Below are 21,384 nucleotides of genomic sequence, written 5' to 3'. Positions count from 1 at the left end.
TGTATTCCGTTTTTCAGCAGAAAACATAAATACGAAACGTTACACATACATAAATATTGCTCATCAATTTTCAGATTATGACAAGAATAAATGAGTACTGTGTCAGTATGGCCTGACGATGCTACTCGGGGTGTATGTGAGTGCATGGAACTAAAAGAACGAGAGCGATGGGTGAACGCATTCCAGTGCGGCTTTGTGCAGCTGGGTGTAGCAAAGTGAGAAACCTCAGAGTATCGTAAAATAATTGTAGTAAGGGAGTGGTCTTTTTTCAACAGATTGTCAGCAGTTCCTGTTTTGGCAGAAAAAAACCTCGGAGAATTATTGGGCAAATCTTGCAAATATCAACCTTTTGTAAGAAGCTTCGCGTGGCGCTGTTATAATGACAAGGACGTGCTCCAGATCACTGGAGTGAGCTCCGCAATCACAATCAAATTTTATTTGTTTTTTTTTATTATTATTATTATTGTTTGTTCTTTGCAATCTTTTAAAATAATTCCCCAAGAACAATCATGCCTGAATTTTTCCAGGGTTCTTTGAAATATGACACAGTCTTCCTAATGTCAGTGTAATAGCCATTTGGTGACTGTGACCCTTTGTGAACATGAGTGTTTTTTTGCAGGTGGCTGTCAGCTGGGCCCATACTGATGTCACGGTGGCTACATGCGATAAGTTTCTGCGTCTGCCTTGGGTGGGTCCAGCCTGACAAGCGGCACTTCCTTCCCCCTCACATATAGATGTGAAAACATCTGCCCAAGCTGGCAGTCAGAGGGGATGACAGTCAGCATCAAGGCACAGTGACAGCAGGTTCTCAGCACAGGGCATCAACAAGTGAGTCAATCTGCATTACTACACACACTCTTTCTAAACTCCCAGGGCAGAACAGGGGCACATTGTGTCTAAAGGTTTTATACCTAATCATGTATTTCATGTAATGCTGTAATAATTGTATCCGAAAATGATAAGTATTTTACTTTTAATTTGTTATTGTATTGGATTAGAATTAGAAGACAGTTTTACATTATTACGATGTGTTTAATTATAATCTAGATTAGAAGCCTGGATTATGAAAAATGGATTATATATGAAAAGATTTAAAGAGCACAATCAAAGGGATAACAAGAATTAACATTAATTCAGTAACGTTAGTGTTAGTAATTGTGTTTTTAGAAATATTTATGCATACGTGGCCAAAATTTGCAAAATGTTATTTCATCATTAATTTAACATTGTAGGAATAAGGATTTGCCATTGACACTTTATCTTGTCTGTTTCATACACTCAGTTAAGATGTTTTATCTCAAGATAAAATCTGAAAGACAGATTTCAGGCATTCTTATTCTTGTCTTTGTTTGCTTTAAATGGACCAGTGCTGCTGACTGTAGGGAATCCTATCGGGACGATTTGATCACTGCGCCATACTTAGGTGGACAGTGACAGCTGATGTCTTTACGTCTTCACGCACACTGCAGCTGTCGTCTGAGCTCTCAGCTCTCCCGGCCCGTCTTAGACACCTCCAGTAAGACAGTGAGAGAGAGTGAGAGCTGCCAGAGGACCTGCCCTGCTCCCTGAGTACCACAGCACCCCCTCCATCACCATGCAGATCTTGAGCATCGTGGGATTCTGCCTCGAGCCGTACGGGAAGAACGGCAGCGATGTGGTGCTGGAGCACTACAACCACACGGGCCGGCTGCAGAACAGGAAGCCTGAAGGCAGCGGGGTCTCCCTCACTAAAGCTGTCTTCCTCGGCATCAGCATGCTCATCGTCCTGGAGAACCTGCTGGTGCTGACGGCCGTGCTCTTCCGCATCCGGCAGCGCCGTCGCTGGGTCTACATCTGCATCGCCAACATCACCCTCAGCGACCTGCTCGCCGGGGTCGCCTACGTGGTCAACCTCCTAATGTCCGGCAGAAAGACCTTCGAGCTGAGCCCCAGCCAGTGGCTTTTCCGTGAGGCAGTGCTCTTCGTGACTCTGGCAGCATCCATCTTCAGCCTGCTGCTGATCGCTGTCGAGAGGTACACCACCATGATGAAGCCTCTGCGCCGTAAGTCGGACTGGACATCCTGCCGTATCTACATCATGGTGGCCCTCTGCTGGCTGGCAGCCTTCATCATGGGCTTCCTCCCCCTACTGGGCTGGAACTGTATCTGCCAGAAGGACAGCTGCTCTACCCTACTGCCTCTGTACTCCAAAAGTTACATCTTATTCTCCCTCATCGTCTTCCTTCTCATCCTGACGGGAATCGGCGTACTCTATGGCGCCATCTACTGCCACGTGAGGCGGAGCTCACAAACCGGGCAGATACCCAGCCACAAGCGCTATCTGCAGCTCTTAAAGACAGTCATCTCCATAGTGGGAGTCTTCGTGGTGTGCTGGGGACCACTCTTCTTCCTGCTGCTGGTCGACTACTTCTGCTACTCACGCATGTGTGGCCCACTCAACAGCGCTGACTGGGTGATCACGCTGGCGGTGCTCAACTCGGCCATCAACCCCGTCATCTACTCGCTGGGCAGCACCGAGCTGCGGCGGTCCATTGCCGGCCTGCTGTGCTGCAGCTGCGTGAAGGCCGGCCTCTGCGACGCCAACGCCTTCCTGTCCAAGGAGACCGACAGCACGTCCGGCAGTTTGAACCGGCAGAGCAGCTTACATAACAGTTTCAGCAGGGTGAGGAGCATGAGCACCAGCCCCCAGCCCCAAACTAAAGCCAAGAAGGTCCGCCTCAGCTCCACCACCTCCTGCTTATCAGTGTCGAGCAGTTAAACCACAAAACCCCAACCTCTGCAACCCCACCCAAACCCCTACCTGTTCACTGCAGAGTCTCTCAATCCGGTCTTCAGCGACCTGCAGATGGTCCATATTTCTCAGTTACAATAAAATCTGCTTTGTTTACTTTTTTTTTTAACTATTGCAGAAGCACAATGCTTAATAATAGCTCAGAAATGCACAACAGCTCCTGCAGGCTCATTTACACACAGACACACACACAATGTTGACTGAGGGTGATAAATATGTATGTTTAATGTATTGAGTCTTTATGATGAATGTATGATTTCTTACTGAGGGTTAGACGTGTATAAAAAGACATGGAAAAACAAACATTTGTGACTGGATTGATATGCTGTTCTAAAAGCACTGTATTTGAATGTATTTCATATTTTTCTATGAATAAACTGGGATATTTTATATCCTAGTGGTATATCAAGACATTTTTTATGTGGGAAAACAAATTAAATAAACCATGGACCAAATCTCATAAATTTGGTATAGACCTCTGTTCTCTGTTCACTGAGAGGAGCACTGACAGGGGCACTGAGAGAGGCACTGAGAGGGGCACTGACACGGGTACTGAGAGGGGCACTGACATGGGCACTGAGAGAGGCACTGAGACGGGCACTGAGGCACTGAGAGGGGCACTGACACGGGCACTGAGAGAGGCACTGAGACGGGCACTGAGAGGGGCACTGACATGGGCACTGAGAGGGGCACTGACATGGGCACTGAGAGGGGCACTGACATGGGCACTGAGAGAGGCACTGAGAGGGGCACTGAGAGAGGCACTGAAATGGGCACTGACACAGGCACTGAGAGGGGCACTGACATGGGCACTGAGATAGTCACTGAGAGAGGCACTGACACGGGCACTGAGAGGGGCACTGACATGGGCACTGAGAGAGGCACTGAGAGAGGCACTGAAATGGGCACTGACACAGGCACTGAGAGGGGCACTGACATGGGCACTGAGAGAGGCACTGAGAGGGGCACTGAGAGGGGCACTGAGAGTGGCACTGAGAGGGGCACTGAGAGTGGCACTGAGAGGGGCACTGAGAGGGGCATTGAGAGTGGCACTGAGAGGGGCATTGAGAGTGGCACTGAGAGGGGCACTGAGAGTGGCACTGCGAGGGGCACTGAGATAGGCGCGTATGTGGTGGTGTGACAGTAACTTTCCACATAACTTTTCGTGAGCCAGAGACATAACTGAGGGTGTACGGGGGTAATATAGAACCCTGACGCATCTCTGTCTGCACCGGCTCAGCCCCTGTTGCCAGCTAGAGATGCTATATACTTTCTTGAGCTTAAACCTTAAATCTCACTTCCCACTATTAAGTCCTTCCATACATCAATCAAATCAAATCATTTTTATTGTCACTTGTCACCAGTACACAGGTACTATACATGTGAGTGAAATGCTTGGGTACAAAGCCTCTCGAAGCAGCTGTAGTATGACATCATCCATCCATCCATCCATCAGTCCACCTAGCATTTATTCAGGGTGGCACAGAGCTTGGATCCTATCCAGTGAAGCACGGGGCACCAGGGAGTAAATGAATACATGTGTCATATTACACAATATACCAGAAAGAGGAAATGAGGATATGCCAGGCAGGGTGGGAAGGATTACTGTACACTGTCGGTCCTCACCAGGTTTAACCCAGTCGGAACCAATAAAGCAACAAATGGGGAGTGGGTGAAAGAGCTTTCTGAGCATGCTCAGTAAGTCACACTGCGTAAAACAGCCACAATTCTCTCATGGCCGCGATTCATTATATATAACATTTACAATAGTGCCAGCCAATGTCAGACCTAAGTCACTCAATGTCTTCACTATTTTCCTATGCACTGCATGGAATACCGTTCTCCTACAATTATACAGAAGGGTTTTGTGAATAATGGCGAGGACGGTAAGTACAGCACATGACTAATGCTCTTCTTTCTTAAATGCAATAACTGTCCCTCTTTGCACGCTCCAGTTCACTGTAATTTTAGAAGCTTAGATCTGCCTTTAAAGGAGATTGGGCTGGTAATTATGGAAAACTAAAGACACTTGAGACAGATTCCCCTGCAGGGGTGGGTCACATTAGGCATTTTGTACATTCTGTCAAGTTGGTCTGAGTGAAATAAAAACCTCATGTAGAGAACAGAAGGGGGGAGCCGGGAATAAGGTTCCCCTTCAGCAATGTGAGTTTAGTTTGTGGTGACGTAGCACGTCCATGCAGCGGAAAACAAAGGCATCTTTGTGACCGGACTGCCTCGTCACCCCCCTCTCCTCTTCACTTTCTCTCCTGGGCTGTTTCACTCTCTCTCTCTCTCTCTCTCTCTCTCTGTCGGACGTCGTGTCGGACCCACATCCACACAGGAGCATCGAGGGTGTGGTCCGGGGAGGTGCGGGGCCACGCACTTAAAGGGCATCACAGTCAGGGATGTGTCCATCCACTTGAGAGTGCGCCCCGTTTCCCCAATCTGAGAATCAAGGACCCGTGCACTAACCCCCACATACATTCACAGGCAGATAATTTGAGTGCAGACATCTGGGGTTTCACTGCTAGTTTGGGAATTACTGTGATTGGATCCAACACAATTCACATTTTGACGGAAAAGGAGAAACCGTAAATGTGTCAAAGATGTCACGTTTGTTTTTACCCAGGCACCATCAGTAACGCGTTTCGTCTTTATAGGGACTTTCTGGTGGAGATGACGCTGAAGATGAATAGATCTTCTTTAGTTCAGACGTGATTAATATAATCATATATATTCTAATGTTATGTAATATTATTCAAAAATTCCCGGTTTGTTTTGGCACAGGAAGTTAAGGCATCCAGTTCAGTTTTTCCATACCAGGAACAGAATCCAAGTTTCCAAATGAAACCCCCAGAGATATTTTGTTAGTCAGCTCCAAATTTCTTACAAATCCACAGTTCCTGACTATGGAGATGAATAATACCATTTATATGGTCTTTTAAATGAAATACAGTCCCTTCTTTATTGTGACTGGATTATTGGTTTGTTTCCTAAGAGATGCAACACGTAAACAGAGGGGCAACAAACAGCCAAGCTATACACAGCGAGGAAGATGCCAGAAAGAACACCCAGGGCAGAGCAAAGACAGGCCTCTTTAGTGTACATTTCAGTAGCCTCCGCTGACTGCTGTCTCCTACCTTTCAGGAGGCAGGAGCCCCTCCCAGCCGCTTATCCCCGGTGGGGAAGCGGAGCAGCTTTGGGCACTCTGGGGGAGGGCAGCGTATTTTTTTTTAAAAAGGAAACAAACTACACTTTATTTGCATAGATTTGCTTCTTTTCACACATCCCATCTTCTCCCTTTTGAGACAGACAGACACACACAGGTTTGGGGACCAACCATTCATTTCTCTGGGGAAAACTCTAATTCCAACATAACGACCTTAACCCTACCCAGCCCTGACCTTAACCAAAGTAAGGAAAAAATACAAAAAAAAACAAAAAATTTTGAGTGCAGACATCTGGGGCTTCACTGCTAGTTTGGAATTTTTAGAGTTTCCTCTTGTGGGGACTGAAAAAATGGTCCCCACAACGACAAAATAACAGATTTTTATCATATTGTGAGGACATGTGGTCCCCACAATGTAATGTATATCTGGACCACACACACACATGCAAGGTCAGCCATTTACACAGCGCCCCTAGAACATTTTAGGGGATTAAAGGTCTTTTTCCCAAGGGCTCAACGGAAATGTGGCGATATGGCTGTGGACGGGGGGGGAAGTTAGGTGCCTGTTTGCGCCCCAGCCTCAGCAGAATAGCCAGCTGTCTGCGGGCCCTTAACCGCCAGCCCCAGGGGCTCTACCTGCTGAGAGCCCCCCCCCACCCCCCCCAGCTTGCCCTGACTTTTACATGTTTCTGTGCTTCTCACGGAGAGCAAGATAAGGCAAGCAAAGAGAGGCATTCCACTGTACCTGTGCTTGTGCAAATGGCAAAAAAGGATCATTTTTTTAGAACCCACAACCTTCAGATTACAGGCACAGAGACCTAACCTGCTGAACCACGCACTGCAAGCTATTTAGAGACTCCAGTTCAGGAATATTGAATGATTAGTTAATACTCATAATATGATTATTGATTACTAGTATAAATCACTCTGCAGCATTACATATCAGATTGGTGGCCAGTTCCATGGGATAAAGGAATCAGAGCAGCACAGTCATACCCTTTTTGCCTCCAGAAGCTATTCACGCTGAACGTAAACTGTGACGGAAATAAAAATGGACAGGCTCTGATTTCATACCTGAGGTGGCAAATAAATTGAAGTTTCATCATATGCCTGGTGTGAACTTTTATATTGAGAAACTCATAAGTTTTATGAGGCATCCCTCCGAAGGGGAAGAAAGCAAACAGCATAAACTGAGGGCAGATGGGCAAACATGTAAATTATACATTCGTGTTCGTGTTCTTGTGAGACACGGCACTCTCAGATCATGCACCCATCAGTGCATCTTATTCTTTTTGTATTCCATTTGGAAGAGACCTAATGCTGTCTTACCATAGATGGGAGGGGCCACTAGGGGCAGAAGCCGTGGCCGAGCTCAGCCTCGGGACGCCGCGAAGAAGCAGCGACGGATTCCTCACTTTACGAGCTGACAAGCTAGAAATTTACGGCGCAGTATTTGGTGCGTGGGGGTGGGCATCTCCTCCTGACCGGCGAGCGCTGGGATAATATCAGCAGTGTGGAGAGGCAGCTGAGGCTTGTTTAATTACTGAGCGTGGCCCCCGGGCTCCGAGCAGACAGGTAATGATGGATGGCGTAACTTCGGACCTCGGCCAGGCAAACAGATTTCACACGCGGCCGTGGCTGATGCCAAGAGGTACAGATCTACCCTAACTCTAATCCTAATCCTAACCCTAACCCTAACTCTAATCCTAACCCTAACCCTAACCCTAACCCTACCCTAACCGCACCAGCTCTGGTGCAGTGCAGAAAGCATCAAGCCCAGTTAGGGTCCCCCTGGATGGGGGATCAGTGGCGTTACATTATGCAAGGCACCTTTCTGCAAACCTTTGCACCTGGACAGAGACCCCCCCCCCCAAACCCTTCAATTTGTCATTCCCTGTCGGCATCGTAAATATTCCAGCTGTGCCGCCCTTGAAGGGGAGGGGGGAGGCAGAGTGGGTGAAACAGGGGCTGAGGGGACTGAACAGAGAACAAAGGAACAGCCGAGGGGCTTTCAGTCACCTGAGCGAAAGCAGAAGCACTATATGGATGTGTAACGTAACTGCCGGCGGGGCGGCATGGTGCTGCAGTGGGGGGCCGCTGTTATCTCACACCTCAGGGGTCTGGGTTCGAGTCTCATGTATGTGGAGTTTACATGTTCTCTCCGTGTCGTCGTGGGGTTTCCTCCAGGTACTTCGGTTTCCCCCCACAGTCCAAAAACACGCTGAGGTTAATTGGAGTTAGCAAACTGCCTCTGTGTGCGTGTGTAAGTGAATGGTGTGTGAGTGTGCCCTGCGATGGGTTGGCCCCCCCATCCTGGGTTGTTCCCTGCCTTGCACCTGTAGCCTCCGAGATAGGATCCAGACCCCCCCTGACCCCATATAAGATAAATGGTCACAGAAGATGGAAAGACGGATGGGTGGGTAAATTCTCCCTGAATTATTCCGAGTGACTCCTTTGCCAAGTTCCCACCCAATTTGACATGATGAGTGACTGGACCTGCTGCTGAAGGAGAAAATGATTTAAAGTGCAAATATTTCCCTTAGTTCTATATATGGAGCAAAAAATGCTTTGATAACAATATTAATGTAATAGGCAGAACTGTACCAATATTATTACTGGTGTGTTTCCAAGCGTTGCAACCAAACCCACACACACTGAGGTCACACAGCAGTCCCTTGACAGCCGCCATGCAAACTAATGTGACTTAGGAAATAAATGTGGCTGAAATCTGGGACTCTGAGTGTGTGGATTCTGCAGTTTGACTCCAGCTGTTACAGCGTATTTTCCTACATTTAGGACAAAGACCTACATTTAGACTAAATGGTATCTAAATTGTCTGTAGTATATTTGACCTGTAATGGACTGACATCCCGCCCAGGATGTACCCCAGCCCCGTGCCCTGTGATGGACTGGCATCCGGCCCAGGGTGTACCCCAGCTCCGTGCCCTGTGATGGACTGGCATCCCGCCCAGGGTGTACCCCAGCCCCGTGCCCTGTGATGGACTGGCATCCCGCCCAGGGTGTACCCCAGCCCCGTGCCCTGTGATGGACTGGCATCCCGCCCAGGGTGTACCTCAGCCCCGTGCCCTGTGATGGACTGGCATCCCGCCCAGGGTGTACCCCAGCCCCGTGCCCTGTGATGGACTGGCATCCCGCCCAGGGTGTACCCCAGCCCCGTGCCCTGTGATGGACTGGCATCCCGCCCAGGGTGTACCCCAGCCCCGTGCCCTGTGATGGACTGGATTCCCGCCCAGGGTGTACCCCAGCCCAGTGCCCTGTAATGGATTGGCATCCCATCCAGGGTGTACCCCAGCCCCGTGCCCTGTGATGGACTGGCATCCCGCCCAGGGTGTACCCCAGCCCCGTGCCCTGTGATGATTGACATTCCACCCAGTATGTACCCCAGCCCAGTACCCTTTAATGGATTTGCATCCCGCCCAGTGCAACCTGCCCCCCCGCCGCCCTGAACAGGATAAATAGATGGATCTGCCACATATGTAAAATCTATTGACTGTAATACAACAAGCCTTAATAAAATGAAATCTAAATGTTACATTTGCATGATTGTTTCCAGGAAAGTCTTTGTTTTGCAGGCACCTTGTAAGTAGGCCTACATGACCTTAGGTCACCTTCCTGTCAGCCGCTTTTGTTTATTTCCCCCACAAAGCACTGACAAGTGTAATGGGCTTTCTTGTGTTCTGCAGCTGGTGTTGCTCAACTTAAACCAGTTATAAAACATTTATACAGCCTGGGTCGGGTCCAAGAACCCACAGATCCTATAACGATACTGGCAACAGAAGGAAATCAAGAAAAACAGGCTTCAGAAATACGATTAGCTACAGATCGCATCATAAGAATAAAGAAGTTCCCCCGACATTGCTATGGAAACCAAAAATGGCAAGTCTCTGGGAAAGGCGTCAGACGTGGATTCTGCTTTTACATCCACAGAAAGTGGTTCTCTTCCCATTTACATGCATCCTCATCTTCTGCCTCAGTAAACAAGCTGCGTGATTTTTTTGCTATGACTAAGAAAGCGCTTTGGACTCATTTTTAAGCATTAAACACTCGTTATCTGTGCTGTGGGATTGGCAACCATATCACTGCTCAACAGAACACAACAACCTGTCAGTTAACATGGTTTTCAATGCTTCTCCAAGTCATATGAGGTGTCTAACAACAGAGAAGCTCGAGCATCCGGTACCTGCAGAGCCAGAAATGTCACTCTTTCCTTTAAATGGAAAAAAACTTCACTCATGAGTGAGCAGCAATCCTTTTGCTAAGAGGGACACTTTGGACAGGAGCTTGTCAGTACCCACACTCTCGAAAGTTGACACACATCATCTCCTACTGTTGATAAAAGAGTCCTGTAAGCATAGGAAACGCAGTAATTATAGGAAACCTGCAAGGCCAGAGCTGTATCAACCCACTGAAGGTGACACAAAACGTAAGGCCTGTGTGCCAGATAACCAGACTGGACCAGTATGGTTTAAGCATCTGACGCTTTGTGTATTAGGCCCAATCCCCTGGTCTGGAGTATTTATGAGAAAACAGATGGCAAGAGTTCAACAAAACCCACCACTGTCTGTTCACTCCCTACGGGAATCCAATTGTTGCTCATGATGTGCCAGCTCAATGGGCCAAACCATTACTCTTAAAGTAAAAGACCAGACAACGAAAAACGGGAATGAAATGTCAGTGTCTGACACAGTAAATCATTGCTATTCTGACAGGGGAGCTTGAGTTAACATTCCGCATGCCCCATTTATCAAAAAATAAAACATTTTACATGTATCAAAATTAACTGCATGCATACTTTACATTTCAAGACTGCAATAAGCCTGTAACACAGGCAGAACGACAGAGCGGGTCCCAGAGGAATGGGGAAAATATTGCAATGCTGTCTCTTGGTTTTGTAGCGTGCCGGATGAGCGGAGAAAGGGATCAGTGTAGAAGAAGATACGACGCAGACATTTCTCAGATTTCGGGAAATCTGACAGAGGGCTAAATTAGATCTAAAAAATGGATCTGTGCGGGAGATGGTCCACTTTATCTTCACTGCAAGCGAAATGAGATTGAAATGTTAAAATGAGATTACCAGAGAATCTACTGTCTCCTCTCATTCCCACTGATCACAAATCTCAGGTTACATTGGCTGCTATTTATCATGTGACTCACTGAGACCTTGAAAGCCTTTTTTAGACATTCTGATTATCACCGAAATGCCAATTCTCAATCGACAAATGACACTTTGAGGTTAAAATGGCATATGCATTACTTTGCATATGTCTGTCTTTAATGCTTCACATAAAACATGAAACCATGTTAAGCAGGAAAAAAAAACATGCTATGGGGTGTGGATGTATCAGCAGTGAGCTAGAATGTACAACAAGATCACATAATTTACTCTGACAGAAATCTCGGATCAATAATTAAGTTGAACACAGATTTAACACAATGATGAATTTCACAGCTTCACCTGAACTGAATCCTTTTGTGACCAGCACACATTTTATCCTAATGCTCTCAGTAACTGCGCCTCTATTTAAAGGCACGATGACGTCACTGAAGTCTGCCCGCAGGAGGCTTTCCCTCCGTCGGCACTCGGCTCGCTATTCCCAGGCGTGAGGAGTGAGAAGCTTTCCAGACGGGATGACAGACACCTACTGGACTCCACTCCTGTTCCTGCTGAACTGAGCCAGTTTTCCATGTACACACTGATACCAGTTCAGTAGGCACTGGAGGTCGCAGCCCCCTTTTAGAAATCGAGTCTTGTGTGGAACCGCAAGGAAAGGATCTGCATGCATTTTACACAGAGGAAATAAACTGAATACAATTTAGGGGAAAAAATGGTCCTCGGAAAATCCCAAAGGGTGATATGAGCATGAGGACATACAGACCTGAGCACACATTAACAGATCTAAACAGATACTGGGTGATTGTACTTATAAAAGTACACAAATTCCTTGTGGATTTTCAGTTCGGACCTTTAAAACAGTGTTTCCGACCTGATCCTTGGGGACCCACAGACGGTCCACGTTTTTGCTTCCTCTCATCTCTCTGCCAGACAGTCCACATTTTTAAAGGGAGCTGGGAGGCAAAAGCGTGGACCGTCTGGGAGTCCCCAAGGACCGGGTTGGGAAACACTGCTGTAAACACAGACATATGCTTCAACTCGCATGCGCGTACAAGTATCATGTAGCTGTGCAAGAGGTGCGGGGGTGTATAGCGGCTCATCCCAACCCACGCACCCTGAGAGCCAAGTAGCGGCGAAATGTAAGCTTGCAGGCCTCGACTAGCTCCACATTTCGCGGGCATTCCGGAGCTCCTGATTGGTTACCCATCTTCAGATCTGTTTTTTTGTTCCCGTAGTCTTCCCTCTCTTTCGTGTGGACGTGGCTAAATTTCAATAGTTCACTTAAGGCACTGAACTTAGCCACTGTGAACAAAATATTTGAGGGATCAATGCTCACCAACTAGCTAAGTTCTGAGCCTTTAGGAAGTGATGGCGTGTGATGGAGACAGAAGCAAAACAATCCCCGTCATTTTGTCGTTCCGGTTGGATGTCCATGGTCTGATTAAGAACTGCTGTAATACACCAGTCAAACACGCTATATAAAATCAGAGGGATACTGTAATTCTGAGGCATGTGTTTTGTCAGGGAATAAGTATTAGCTAAGGGGGTTAAAACTCTTAAAGTTAAATGACATATCGCTGCTCTGTGCAATGACAATAAAGTTCCTTATCTGAATGTAATATGCTAAGATTTAAGAGTCACTTACTTCTGAGGGAGATGGCAAGACTATTACTTATAAACATTATATAAAATAACGACAATGATTAAATAAGGCACAGCACACACGGCTAAGGCCAGCAGCATGGGTAATAAGGAGTCAGCACCTTCTGCGGACCGAGTCACGCTTCACTGATAATTTCTGGCATTTCAAACTTCCAGACAGACATCCGAGGCCAGAGAGAGAGATTTTCACAGGGGTGCATTCTGAGGACATTCTTTTTAATGATAACTGATGCCTGGAGCGCTGTAACAGAGTGGAAATCCCTGGCAATGTGATTTTTGTTTGTGTTTCTGCACCAAATCACTGTGCCAGGAACCCTCCCTGCCGCAGCACGGGCTCCGTGCACTGTACAGCTGTGCTCCAGCTGTGAGCCGCGGCCGCGCTGCCCTGCAGGGAAAGAAAGCCGACTGGTCAGAGCTTCCCAGCCACTTCCATTCAAAGAAATCAGCAGTCAATCTGAATGAACAAAGACAGACCCTGACACAGGATAGCTGTGCAAAGAAAGCAAATAATGACAGTGACGACCATGGCGGACTGGGCACATGACTCAGATTGGAAAACATTACATATTTCTCTTCGAGGTGCTTGATAAACGTCACACTGAGATCATCTGCAGCAGTGTGAAGTCGGATCTGTGAGGACTCGAAATTTGGGAACTGAAATAAGTGGAATATAAATTGGAAAATGTAAAAAAAAAAAAAAAAAAGATTACTACAGGACAGAACGTTTTACTTTATGTGCTTTTTAATGGAATTCTTTCAGAAGGAGAGGATTTCATTTTGCTTGGGAAAGTTTTCAGTGCAGTTAAGTATTCAACACAAGAAGCCACTGAAATGTCCTGAGCTCCGTATGTAAACATGAGGAATTCCACATGCTCTTCCACTCTCAAACGGCAGAGACAGACATCAGTCTGGAGCGACCGTTGCTGTTATCGTGCTGTACTTTACAGCCAAATTCCTGAGCCACCCCTATGGCAACTCCATAACAGCAGAACTCGGCACGGCTCGATGGATGGCAACTCAAAGATGTAACGTGATGTTCTTCTGACACGAAAATGGGTGTGATGCTTACAGCCACGATTTTAAAGCTGGAATGAGTACCCAACAACGCTTACTAATCTGGACATATCCTTGAGACCTCATTTAACACAAGCTTATCACAATACCTTTAATAATTAGAAACTGAGAAATGTCTCCTACATATTAAGGAAAATTGCACAGCATTGAATGTACCATAATGATAACTGAATCATAAACGACATCTGAAATGTAAAACAGAAATAGAATAAGTAAGATTTAAAGATATTCTGCTGTGTAGCTTCTGCTGTGACTTTCACTAGTAAAACTCCTAGCAACACTTTTGGATTCGTTTTAGAGTCTGAGGAATAAGTCGCTGTTGTGAACCAGCCCCTGGCACTTTGAGGAGTTCACGGCACCAGCTGAAACAAAGGTTTCTCTTAACTGCGAAGCCCAGCCCCTGGCAGAGGCACAATGCCTCTGCCACCTCCTTCTACCCCTCAATCTGCAGCCTCTGCTTCTCCGATCAGATCCCAGTTAAACACAGTGAGCGTCTATTTAACCACAGGCCCGGCCATGGGTAGCGTCCAGCGAATTCCTCTCATACCAGCACGTTTATATTAGCTGTGGTAATGTGCCGCCCTTCACCTGACTCTACTGTTCCGCTCCTGGCCGCCGCATGTAGCGACACATCCGCGCGTAGCGACACATCCGCGCGTAGCCCTGGAGCGAGGCGACGGCCGGCATAACCACCCCTCCCGCGCATTCCCACCGCACGGCGAGGAACCGCCTGTCCCCAGCAGATAATTCTTTCATTCGTGCACAATGCAGGAGACAATAGCACGCAAATCCATGCATCATTTATACCTGCCCTGCTGTCCTCACCCTGTCAGACTACAGCAAGTCAGAACTAAAGGAGTTCTTCAATGAGGAACATGATGAAAGAATTTAGTGCCCAGACCAACTGAAATCTCACTTTATGGAGAAAACAATTCTGTCATTCATACACCTGGATATTTTCCAAAAGCATTCAGGATGAGCACCACTTATACCTGAACTAACAGCCCTCAGTTTGGGAGTCCTTAACAACCACACATCGCTGTCCCATGAGCCTTTGCTCTCCGCAGAGCGCTAAGGCTGGGATGCTTGTGACATGGAGACACCATCAAAAAAAGCTGCCCGAGTGGCTGTAACACCTCTGCTTTGGGGAGACTAATGTTAAATATCCGTCTTAAAAACAGCTTAGTTTTGCATTGACATCTTCTCCATGGTTTCTGAATACAGGGATAATTTTAGTCATTCAGTAGGCTCACTTATTATTATTATTATTATTATTATTATTATTATTATTACGCTTGCATAACTGATGGTTTTGCCTGAAGTGACTTTTCAACATATCTTAATTGTTGGACAGTGTCCCTTTGTAACAACACAGGAAGTCTGGGATGGAAACGGGTTAAAATCCTCCATCCTTTATCCTGTTAGGCTAGATGCATCTGAAAAATAGTCAGAAATAAAATACTTAGTCTTAGTTGTTTGTCCAGGAGTGCAGGGATTGGGTCAAATGTAATACTGCTCATGCAGTAAGAATGAGTGATTTCTGACCAATAAGGAATCTCCACATTTTGTTTGCAGTCCTTATTAAACTCATTGATTTTTTTTCCTCATCTGTGGCTATGAAAATTAGGCTCGAACACTTTACTGGACGGCGCACAAATCTGGTCTCATGTTCATACTCATGCATTAATTAACCACAAACTAAGTCTTGGTTACATACCGATCTCATGTTAATTCGTCATTAATGATCATAATGTATGTTTTATCGCAAGCAGTTACTATTTTTCTTACAATATCTTTTCATTTTGTAAACCTTTGTGAACTACTGAAGGAACAAGTCATGAATAACACAAGTGAAATGCTGACCTCATGTTTGTTCATCAATAATGAATCGTGACGCATCTTTTATCTCAAGTAGACTATATTTGTTCATGATTTGTATTTCAGTACTAAATGAGACATTACTAAGTATTTGTGCCCCGTTGAGTAAAATGCGACCCATTTGGTAGATCCACATAAGCAGGACATGCCAAAAACCATGCCGCCCAGTTCCCACAGCAGTCAGCTTAATGGGACTGACGTGCAGCCCTGGCATTTTCGGGCTCAGATAATCCACTTATTGCTGTGCAGCCCCCGGGAAGGCACCACCTTCCATATTACGTAATTAAACCCAGAGGATCTGCCTGGCTTCCTGTGTGAACTGTTAGCTATGCACAGTGCTGGAGGGGCACCTTCTGGAAGAGTCCGACCAGCAGGGGTAGGTAGCAGGGTGCAGCAGCGGCTCACAGCCCAGTCTCAGCAGGGAGGCCACCTTGGTGGCAGGGGCCTAGTTGGGGGGTGGGGGGGTGACCTGAAGATGCCTAATCCGACTCACACCCCCGCATTTACGCTGCGACCATGTCGCATAAAAAGCTCTTAGCGACGCTGGTTAGGTATGCACCTTATTCTGCTGGAAGGTCCATTATGGCTGCAGATCCACAGAAATTACCCCCCCAGGGGCAATAAGGCTGGATTCCCATAGGTGCGAACAGGAAGCAGGTCGAATTTTTGCAGAAAAGCTTAGTTTGAGCTGATCCACAGCTACCTGCTGTATTATCCGTGCCTAGCCAGAACATGCAGTGAAATTCACTGCCCTCAGTGCCTAGCCAGAACATGCAGTGAAATTCACTGCCCTCAGTGCCTAGCCAGAACATGCAGTGAAATTCACTGCCCTCAGTGCCTAGCCAGAACATGCAGTGAAATTAACTGCCCTCAGTGCCTAGCCAGAACATGCAGTGAAATTCACTGCCCTTTTAAAAAAATCTGCCCCAGTGTGTGTCACACTCATTATTTGATTTATACTCAATAATATTCAAAATAGCATGTATTTGTTTGTATTACACATCAGTCATACTTCAATTCCTAAATCCGTCCATGCACCTTAAAAGCATTTATCCAATACATGGTAATGGAGAGCCTGGAGCCTATCCCAGGAAGCTTAGGGCTAAAGGCTTGGGACACCCTGGACAAAATGTGTATTTTTAAGAATTAGAAGTGTGTAGATGGAGATCGACACCAGCCTCACTGAAGCCCACACAGCTCAGCAGGTGCCTATTACGGGACAGTGTGTGGCTCTGTGAGCTAAACCTTAACTCCCCAGCTCCCAGGGTCCTGCTGTGGGTGGCTGCCCTTCACTGCCAGCCTGCTCTCGCCTACAGAGAGCAAGCTGGGGGAGGCATAAAGAGAATTTCCCCATGGGGATCAATACGGTATCAGCTATTATTATTATTATTATTATTCAGCATGCCAAGGGAAAAGCAACATATCAAAGAACAGATTGGAAACTGTTCACCTTCTGATTATATATTTAAATCTTACATGTTTCTACAAATAGCTAGTGAGAGAGCTGGCTACATTTTTAAATATTGATACTGCATTGCTATATTTAAGATATAAAAATTATATTATTGTATGTATAACAAAGAATATATACTGAAAAATGCATAATTACAGAAAATAAAGGGCTATTTCTACATGCACATTTAAAAAAAAAAAAACACTTCTCCAAGACATTTAAAAAATGTGAGAGTACGGATCTCAGCGGATCTGAAGCAGCAGCTGCTTCGGAGCTTATCTCTACAAGCTTACATCTATATCTGAGGGCTGATGTGACCCTCATTTACATTTCTCCAGTTTTTCCCTCCCAGGAGGTTCAAGAAAAGAAACTGGAGTATTTTTTTTTGACCTGATGATCTCAGTTTAAAAACATCATCGGCCTGAACGAAGGAGGATAACATTAATATGAGAGCAGTACTGCCTGATCCACATATACATGAGAGCAGTCTTTCTGATAGCTATAGAACTGTCACCAGCTCAGAGGAGCACAGGAACATCTCAAGAGCAGGCACTTACAGACACATATAGTATCAGAAAAAAGGGCACAACCCAGTTACAGGTTTGTTCCCCAAGGTACAAATAACAGTAATGTACCCTCAATGGTACAAAAATGTTCCTCAGAGTCCATTTCTGTACCTAAAATGGTACTTTTACCTACATCTAGGGTACAATTTGTAGACCCTTCAGGGTACAGCCACAGTGACAAGTAATTGTACCCTCAAAGGTACAAATTGGTACTTTCTTTTCTGACAGTGTAGACCCAAGCATTGCGGGTCAAAGAATGATCAAAGCGGAAGAATCGCAACATCGATCCGGTGTTGGCTTCAGTGAACAAAAACTACCAGAGATGAGGAAAGCATGAAGACATGGAATGTACCTGTGGAGTGAAGAAACCACCCATTTCTGGCAGCGAATCGCCAACAAAGTATTCTTCTGTAACCGATGTCTCTAATTATATGTGACATATCTTTGTAGTTTCATTACTCGATTATTCATCTGCCTGTGAAATCTGACTCCCAAACATGTCAAAGTGAAGTAAGAATGTCTGTTTGACTTTGAACTGGTTTGGGGTTTCCATTACGTTACACACACTTCTATTCCCATTTAAGTGTTACGTTACGTCCCTGTTCATTCCCAGTTTTATCACTGCCTTTTTCCGTAACTCGGATTATGTGCTATCTCACAAATAGCCATGAAGGCGGTAATCTGGGCTGAGAAGAAACATATCTTCCAATCTATATCCATCTATCTGTCTGTCAGTGTCTTCACTGTTGACAATGCTTGGCAAAGCCTATAGATTTTACTCTCTGAAGACTTGCATAAACTAATTCAAAATGAGTGTTATTTTTTATAGTAAATGAAGTCCACAATCTCTGCTAGAAAAATGATTAAGTGACCTTGGGATGAGGAAAAACATTGACTGGTGATGACCAAAATTTGACATTTTTAGAATGGAATTCCCCTTTAAAGACAGATCGAATAACAGGGTAGATTGTATGAGACTGTCGCAGGTAAAACGATAACAAAGAGTAATCTGTCCCCCAGCCATTACAGTTTATTATAACCGCGTGTTTGTTTTTTTCTAATATGAGTGTGTTTATTAACCTACATAAATGTAAAAATCCGGTGATCGGACACAGGGAACGCATTTAATAATCTGTAGCATGAAGCAGATCATTACTGCTTCAGTACTGTGGTTGGCCAGTGGAGATCCCAGCTGTCTACACTGTATTATTCCCCTCTACACTGGGTGGGACTGGAGACACACAAACACACAGAAAGAGAGAGAGGGAGCAAGAGAGACGTACATACAAACACAGCAACTTACGTCACTGGCTTATGACCAGAGCCCAAATAAGAAACTATGGTCTGGCAAAGTTCGGGGTAAAAGGTTTCCATTTGCATCGACATTGCAACCCAACTCCAAAAGGGAACGACTATCAAAACTTCATTTGGAAGAAAAGGCCTTCAGTGCCACGCACAGATTTTGCAGGTGAAGTCACTTAGCTATTGCTTTTGTAATTTAAGAGCCTCAGTAGAATGTTAACAGACAACTAGATCTATTAAAAAAAAAAAAAAAAAAAAGAACTACTGGAGCTATCGTTCATTGGCGACTAGTTTTTCAGGAGGGCGTATTGAACTTTAATTCACACTCTGAGTAAGAAAAACACGTCCTGAGTGGGGGGGCGGAGGGGGGTCCAGCGCACGCGGGACTCACGCCGGCCGCAGCTTAATTGCCGGATCTCCCTCAAACTCTCTAAATATATTAACGAGTACGGCTCATATCTAAAGAGAAAATAGAAATTTGGCTGTCACCCTCAGCCTAGTGAATTGAAAACTCAATAACCGCGAATCGCTATTTTAAATATTCAAACCAGCATAGCTGTATAATATACAACTATACATCGCAAAAAACAGGCAGGCCTACTAATGGTCAGCTGTATTTAGACTTGACTGAAGTATGACTTCCATATGAATTAAAATGTATTCAATAGACTTATTTTAAAATTGCACAGTATTCCTGTTTCTCACTAAGAGCAAACTGTCCGTTAATCTATGTTCCCTTTTTTGGTGCAGTATAGTGAACGCTGATATTACAATGACTGTGAATGAACATTTTTGAATAAAATATACATGATGGAATTACTAATAAATATTAGTAGGTGTATTTCGAATGATAAGTTCATGTTTTGTTAATCTGAAAACTTAATTAAATTCAAATACGTGAAAAAGATGCAACCCTGATATTTATGGGAGCAATTTATCTAAAAACGAAACCTTTGGAAATATGAATAACGAAGAAAACATACAAATCCTGGTTACACTGAACAAATATTTGCATACATAAAGTTCGTGGCTATGTGTTTTCCTCATAAGTATATTAAATCTTTGATTTTACTTCTTTACTGCATCCAAGTACAATGATCTTCAGGCAAACTGTAATCGGCGCGTTTGTTACTTAAGACAAAGGACGGTCTCGTGTTACTGAAGCAGCCTACCTGTTTCCCTCATGTTTCTGCAAGTTTCGTTGGACGAATTCGCTGAAACAGTTTTTACTTATTTTTATATATTTATTTCTTCCCTGAATGAACGCGTGACGCGTTATGCTTTACTTTGACACGCATTCGTGGTCAAGAAATTACAAGCTCGATGATACATCGCTCTTGCTTGAAAGTTCTTTCCCTTAACAGGCTCAAACGTAAATAAATACAAATACAATGACATTACTCACCAAGCCTAGTCATTATCTGTACCTTAGTGGCGAAGAGTTCAGCTGAGAATATGCGGCTCTCGGGGTATCTGGAGTCAAGGAGTTAACTAGGGTGATTATGAAAGGAGCGGTGGAAAATGTGACATTTCAGATCCATCATTTCTATTTCTTGCCTTGTCTTGAGTTACTGAAGCGGCTCCTGCGTCCTGATGGGTGTTTCGTTCTCCAGTCGTTCTCCCCCCCGTCCCTCCCTCCCTCTTTGCCTCAACTGGGAGAAAGTGGTCAGGTGTTGCGTTCACACCCCCAGCTGTCCGCTCCCCGGAGTTCCCTGCTTCGGCCTGATGAGTCACTCCGGTGGCTGGAGCACCTCGTCTAAACACTGCAGAAAAAAAGAGGCAAAGAACAGCAGGCAAAGCAGAGGGACAGAAATAGCAGGGTTATTGTGGAGGGCATTTCAGCTGCTTGTCCCAAAGTAATCTGTTGTCAATATTGAAGCCCCGAATGTTTCCCGTCGTCTATTAAAATGCCTTGACTGCCACAATTATATTAGCCTCCAGCTAAAAGGGAACAGCTCCCGGAGACACACACTCCCTCTCTGACTCTCACCCAGGCATGCATACTCCTCATGTCTCCGTCCTCCTGCACTTACTTTTATCCCTTAAAGGGACAACACCTTTTTTACTCCCAAAGTTAAGCTTCGGCAGATTCCCCATGTTTTTTTTTTGTACTGCATTTAGGCAGCGATGACTCCGTTTGCAGCCTCCTTATGATCTGCAGAGCTTCGTAATTACCCCAGACAGACGATGCAGAAGGCTGGCTAGTGCCGCAGAACCGTCTTTGAACCATTATAAAAGCGACCCTGAGCGCCTATCCCACACTACCAAGTCTTGAATAACGTTGTTTACCAGTCCCACATAATATTTAATGAAGAACTCAGCCATCTCACAGATGTCTTCGTATAGCAACGAGTC

At 45.4% G+C, this 21,384-nt stretch overlaps 1 protein-coding gene and 1 long non-coding RNA gene across 4 annotated transcripts; one reads left to right on the top strand and one right to left on the bottom strand.

Moving 5' to 3' along the window:
• Positions 1-394: 394 nt before the first annotated feature.
• s1pr4 (sphingosine-1-phosphate receptor 4) lies at positions 395-3,188 on the top strand. 3 transcript variants are annotated; one of them, XM_048977190.1, is made up of 2 exons: positions 395-828; positions 1,383-3,188. In XM_048977190.1, exon 2 carries the CDS (start codon positions 1,595-1,597, stop codon positions 2,756-2,758), a length of 1,164 nt encoding a protein of 387 aa, XP_048833147.1. In that variant the 5' UTR covers positions 395-828; positions 1,383-1,594; the 3' UTR covers positions 2,759-3,188. The 3 variants fall into 3 exon arrangements, with proteins under 3 accessions (XP_048833147.1, XP_048833146.1, XP_048833145.1); XM_048977189.1 differs by having other exon boundaries at positions 1,368-3,188; XM_048977188.1 differs by having other exon boundaries at positions 396-828; positions 1,470-3,188.
• An 8,019-nt stretch (positions 3,189-11,207) lies between these two features.
• LOC125709105 (uncharacterized) lies at positions 11,208-21,023 on the bottom strand. The gene is made up of 2 exons (XR_007382613.1): positions 20,435-21,023; positions 11,208-13,141 (listed from the first exon to the last, which is right to left on the bottom strand). It is a non-coding gene; the product is annotated as an uncharacterized LOC125709105 (long non-coding RNA).
• Positions 21,024-21,384: the final 361 nt, after the last annotated feature.

This window comes from Brienomyrus brachyistius, chromosome 15 (assembly GCF_023856365.1).
Source record: "Brienomyrus brachyistius isolate T26 chromosome 15, BBRACH_0.4, whole genome shotgun sequence".
Lineage (NCBI taxonomy): Eukaryota > Metazoa > Chordata > Actinopteri > Osteoglossiformes > Mormyridae > Brienomyrus > Brienomyrus brachyistius.
This window is presented reverse-complemented; position numbering and strand designations above follow the sequence as displayed.

What these genes read in the sequence shown, in the direction of transcription:
- s1pr4 (XM_048977190.1), top strand. Translation starts at nt 1,595, where the DNA reads ATGCAGATCTTGAGCATCGTGGGATTCTGCCTCGAGCCGTACGGGAAG.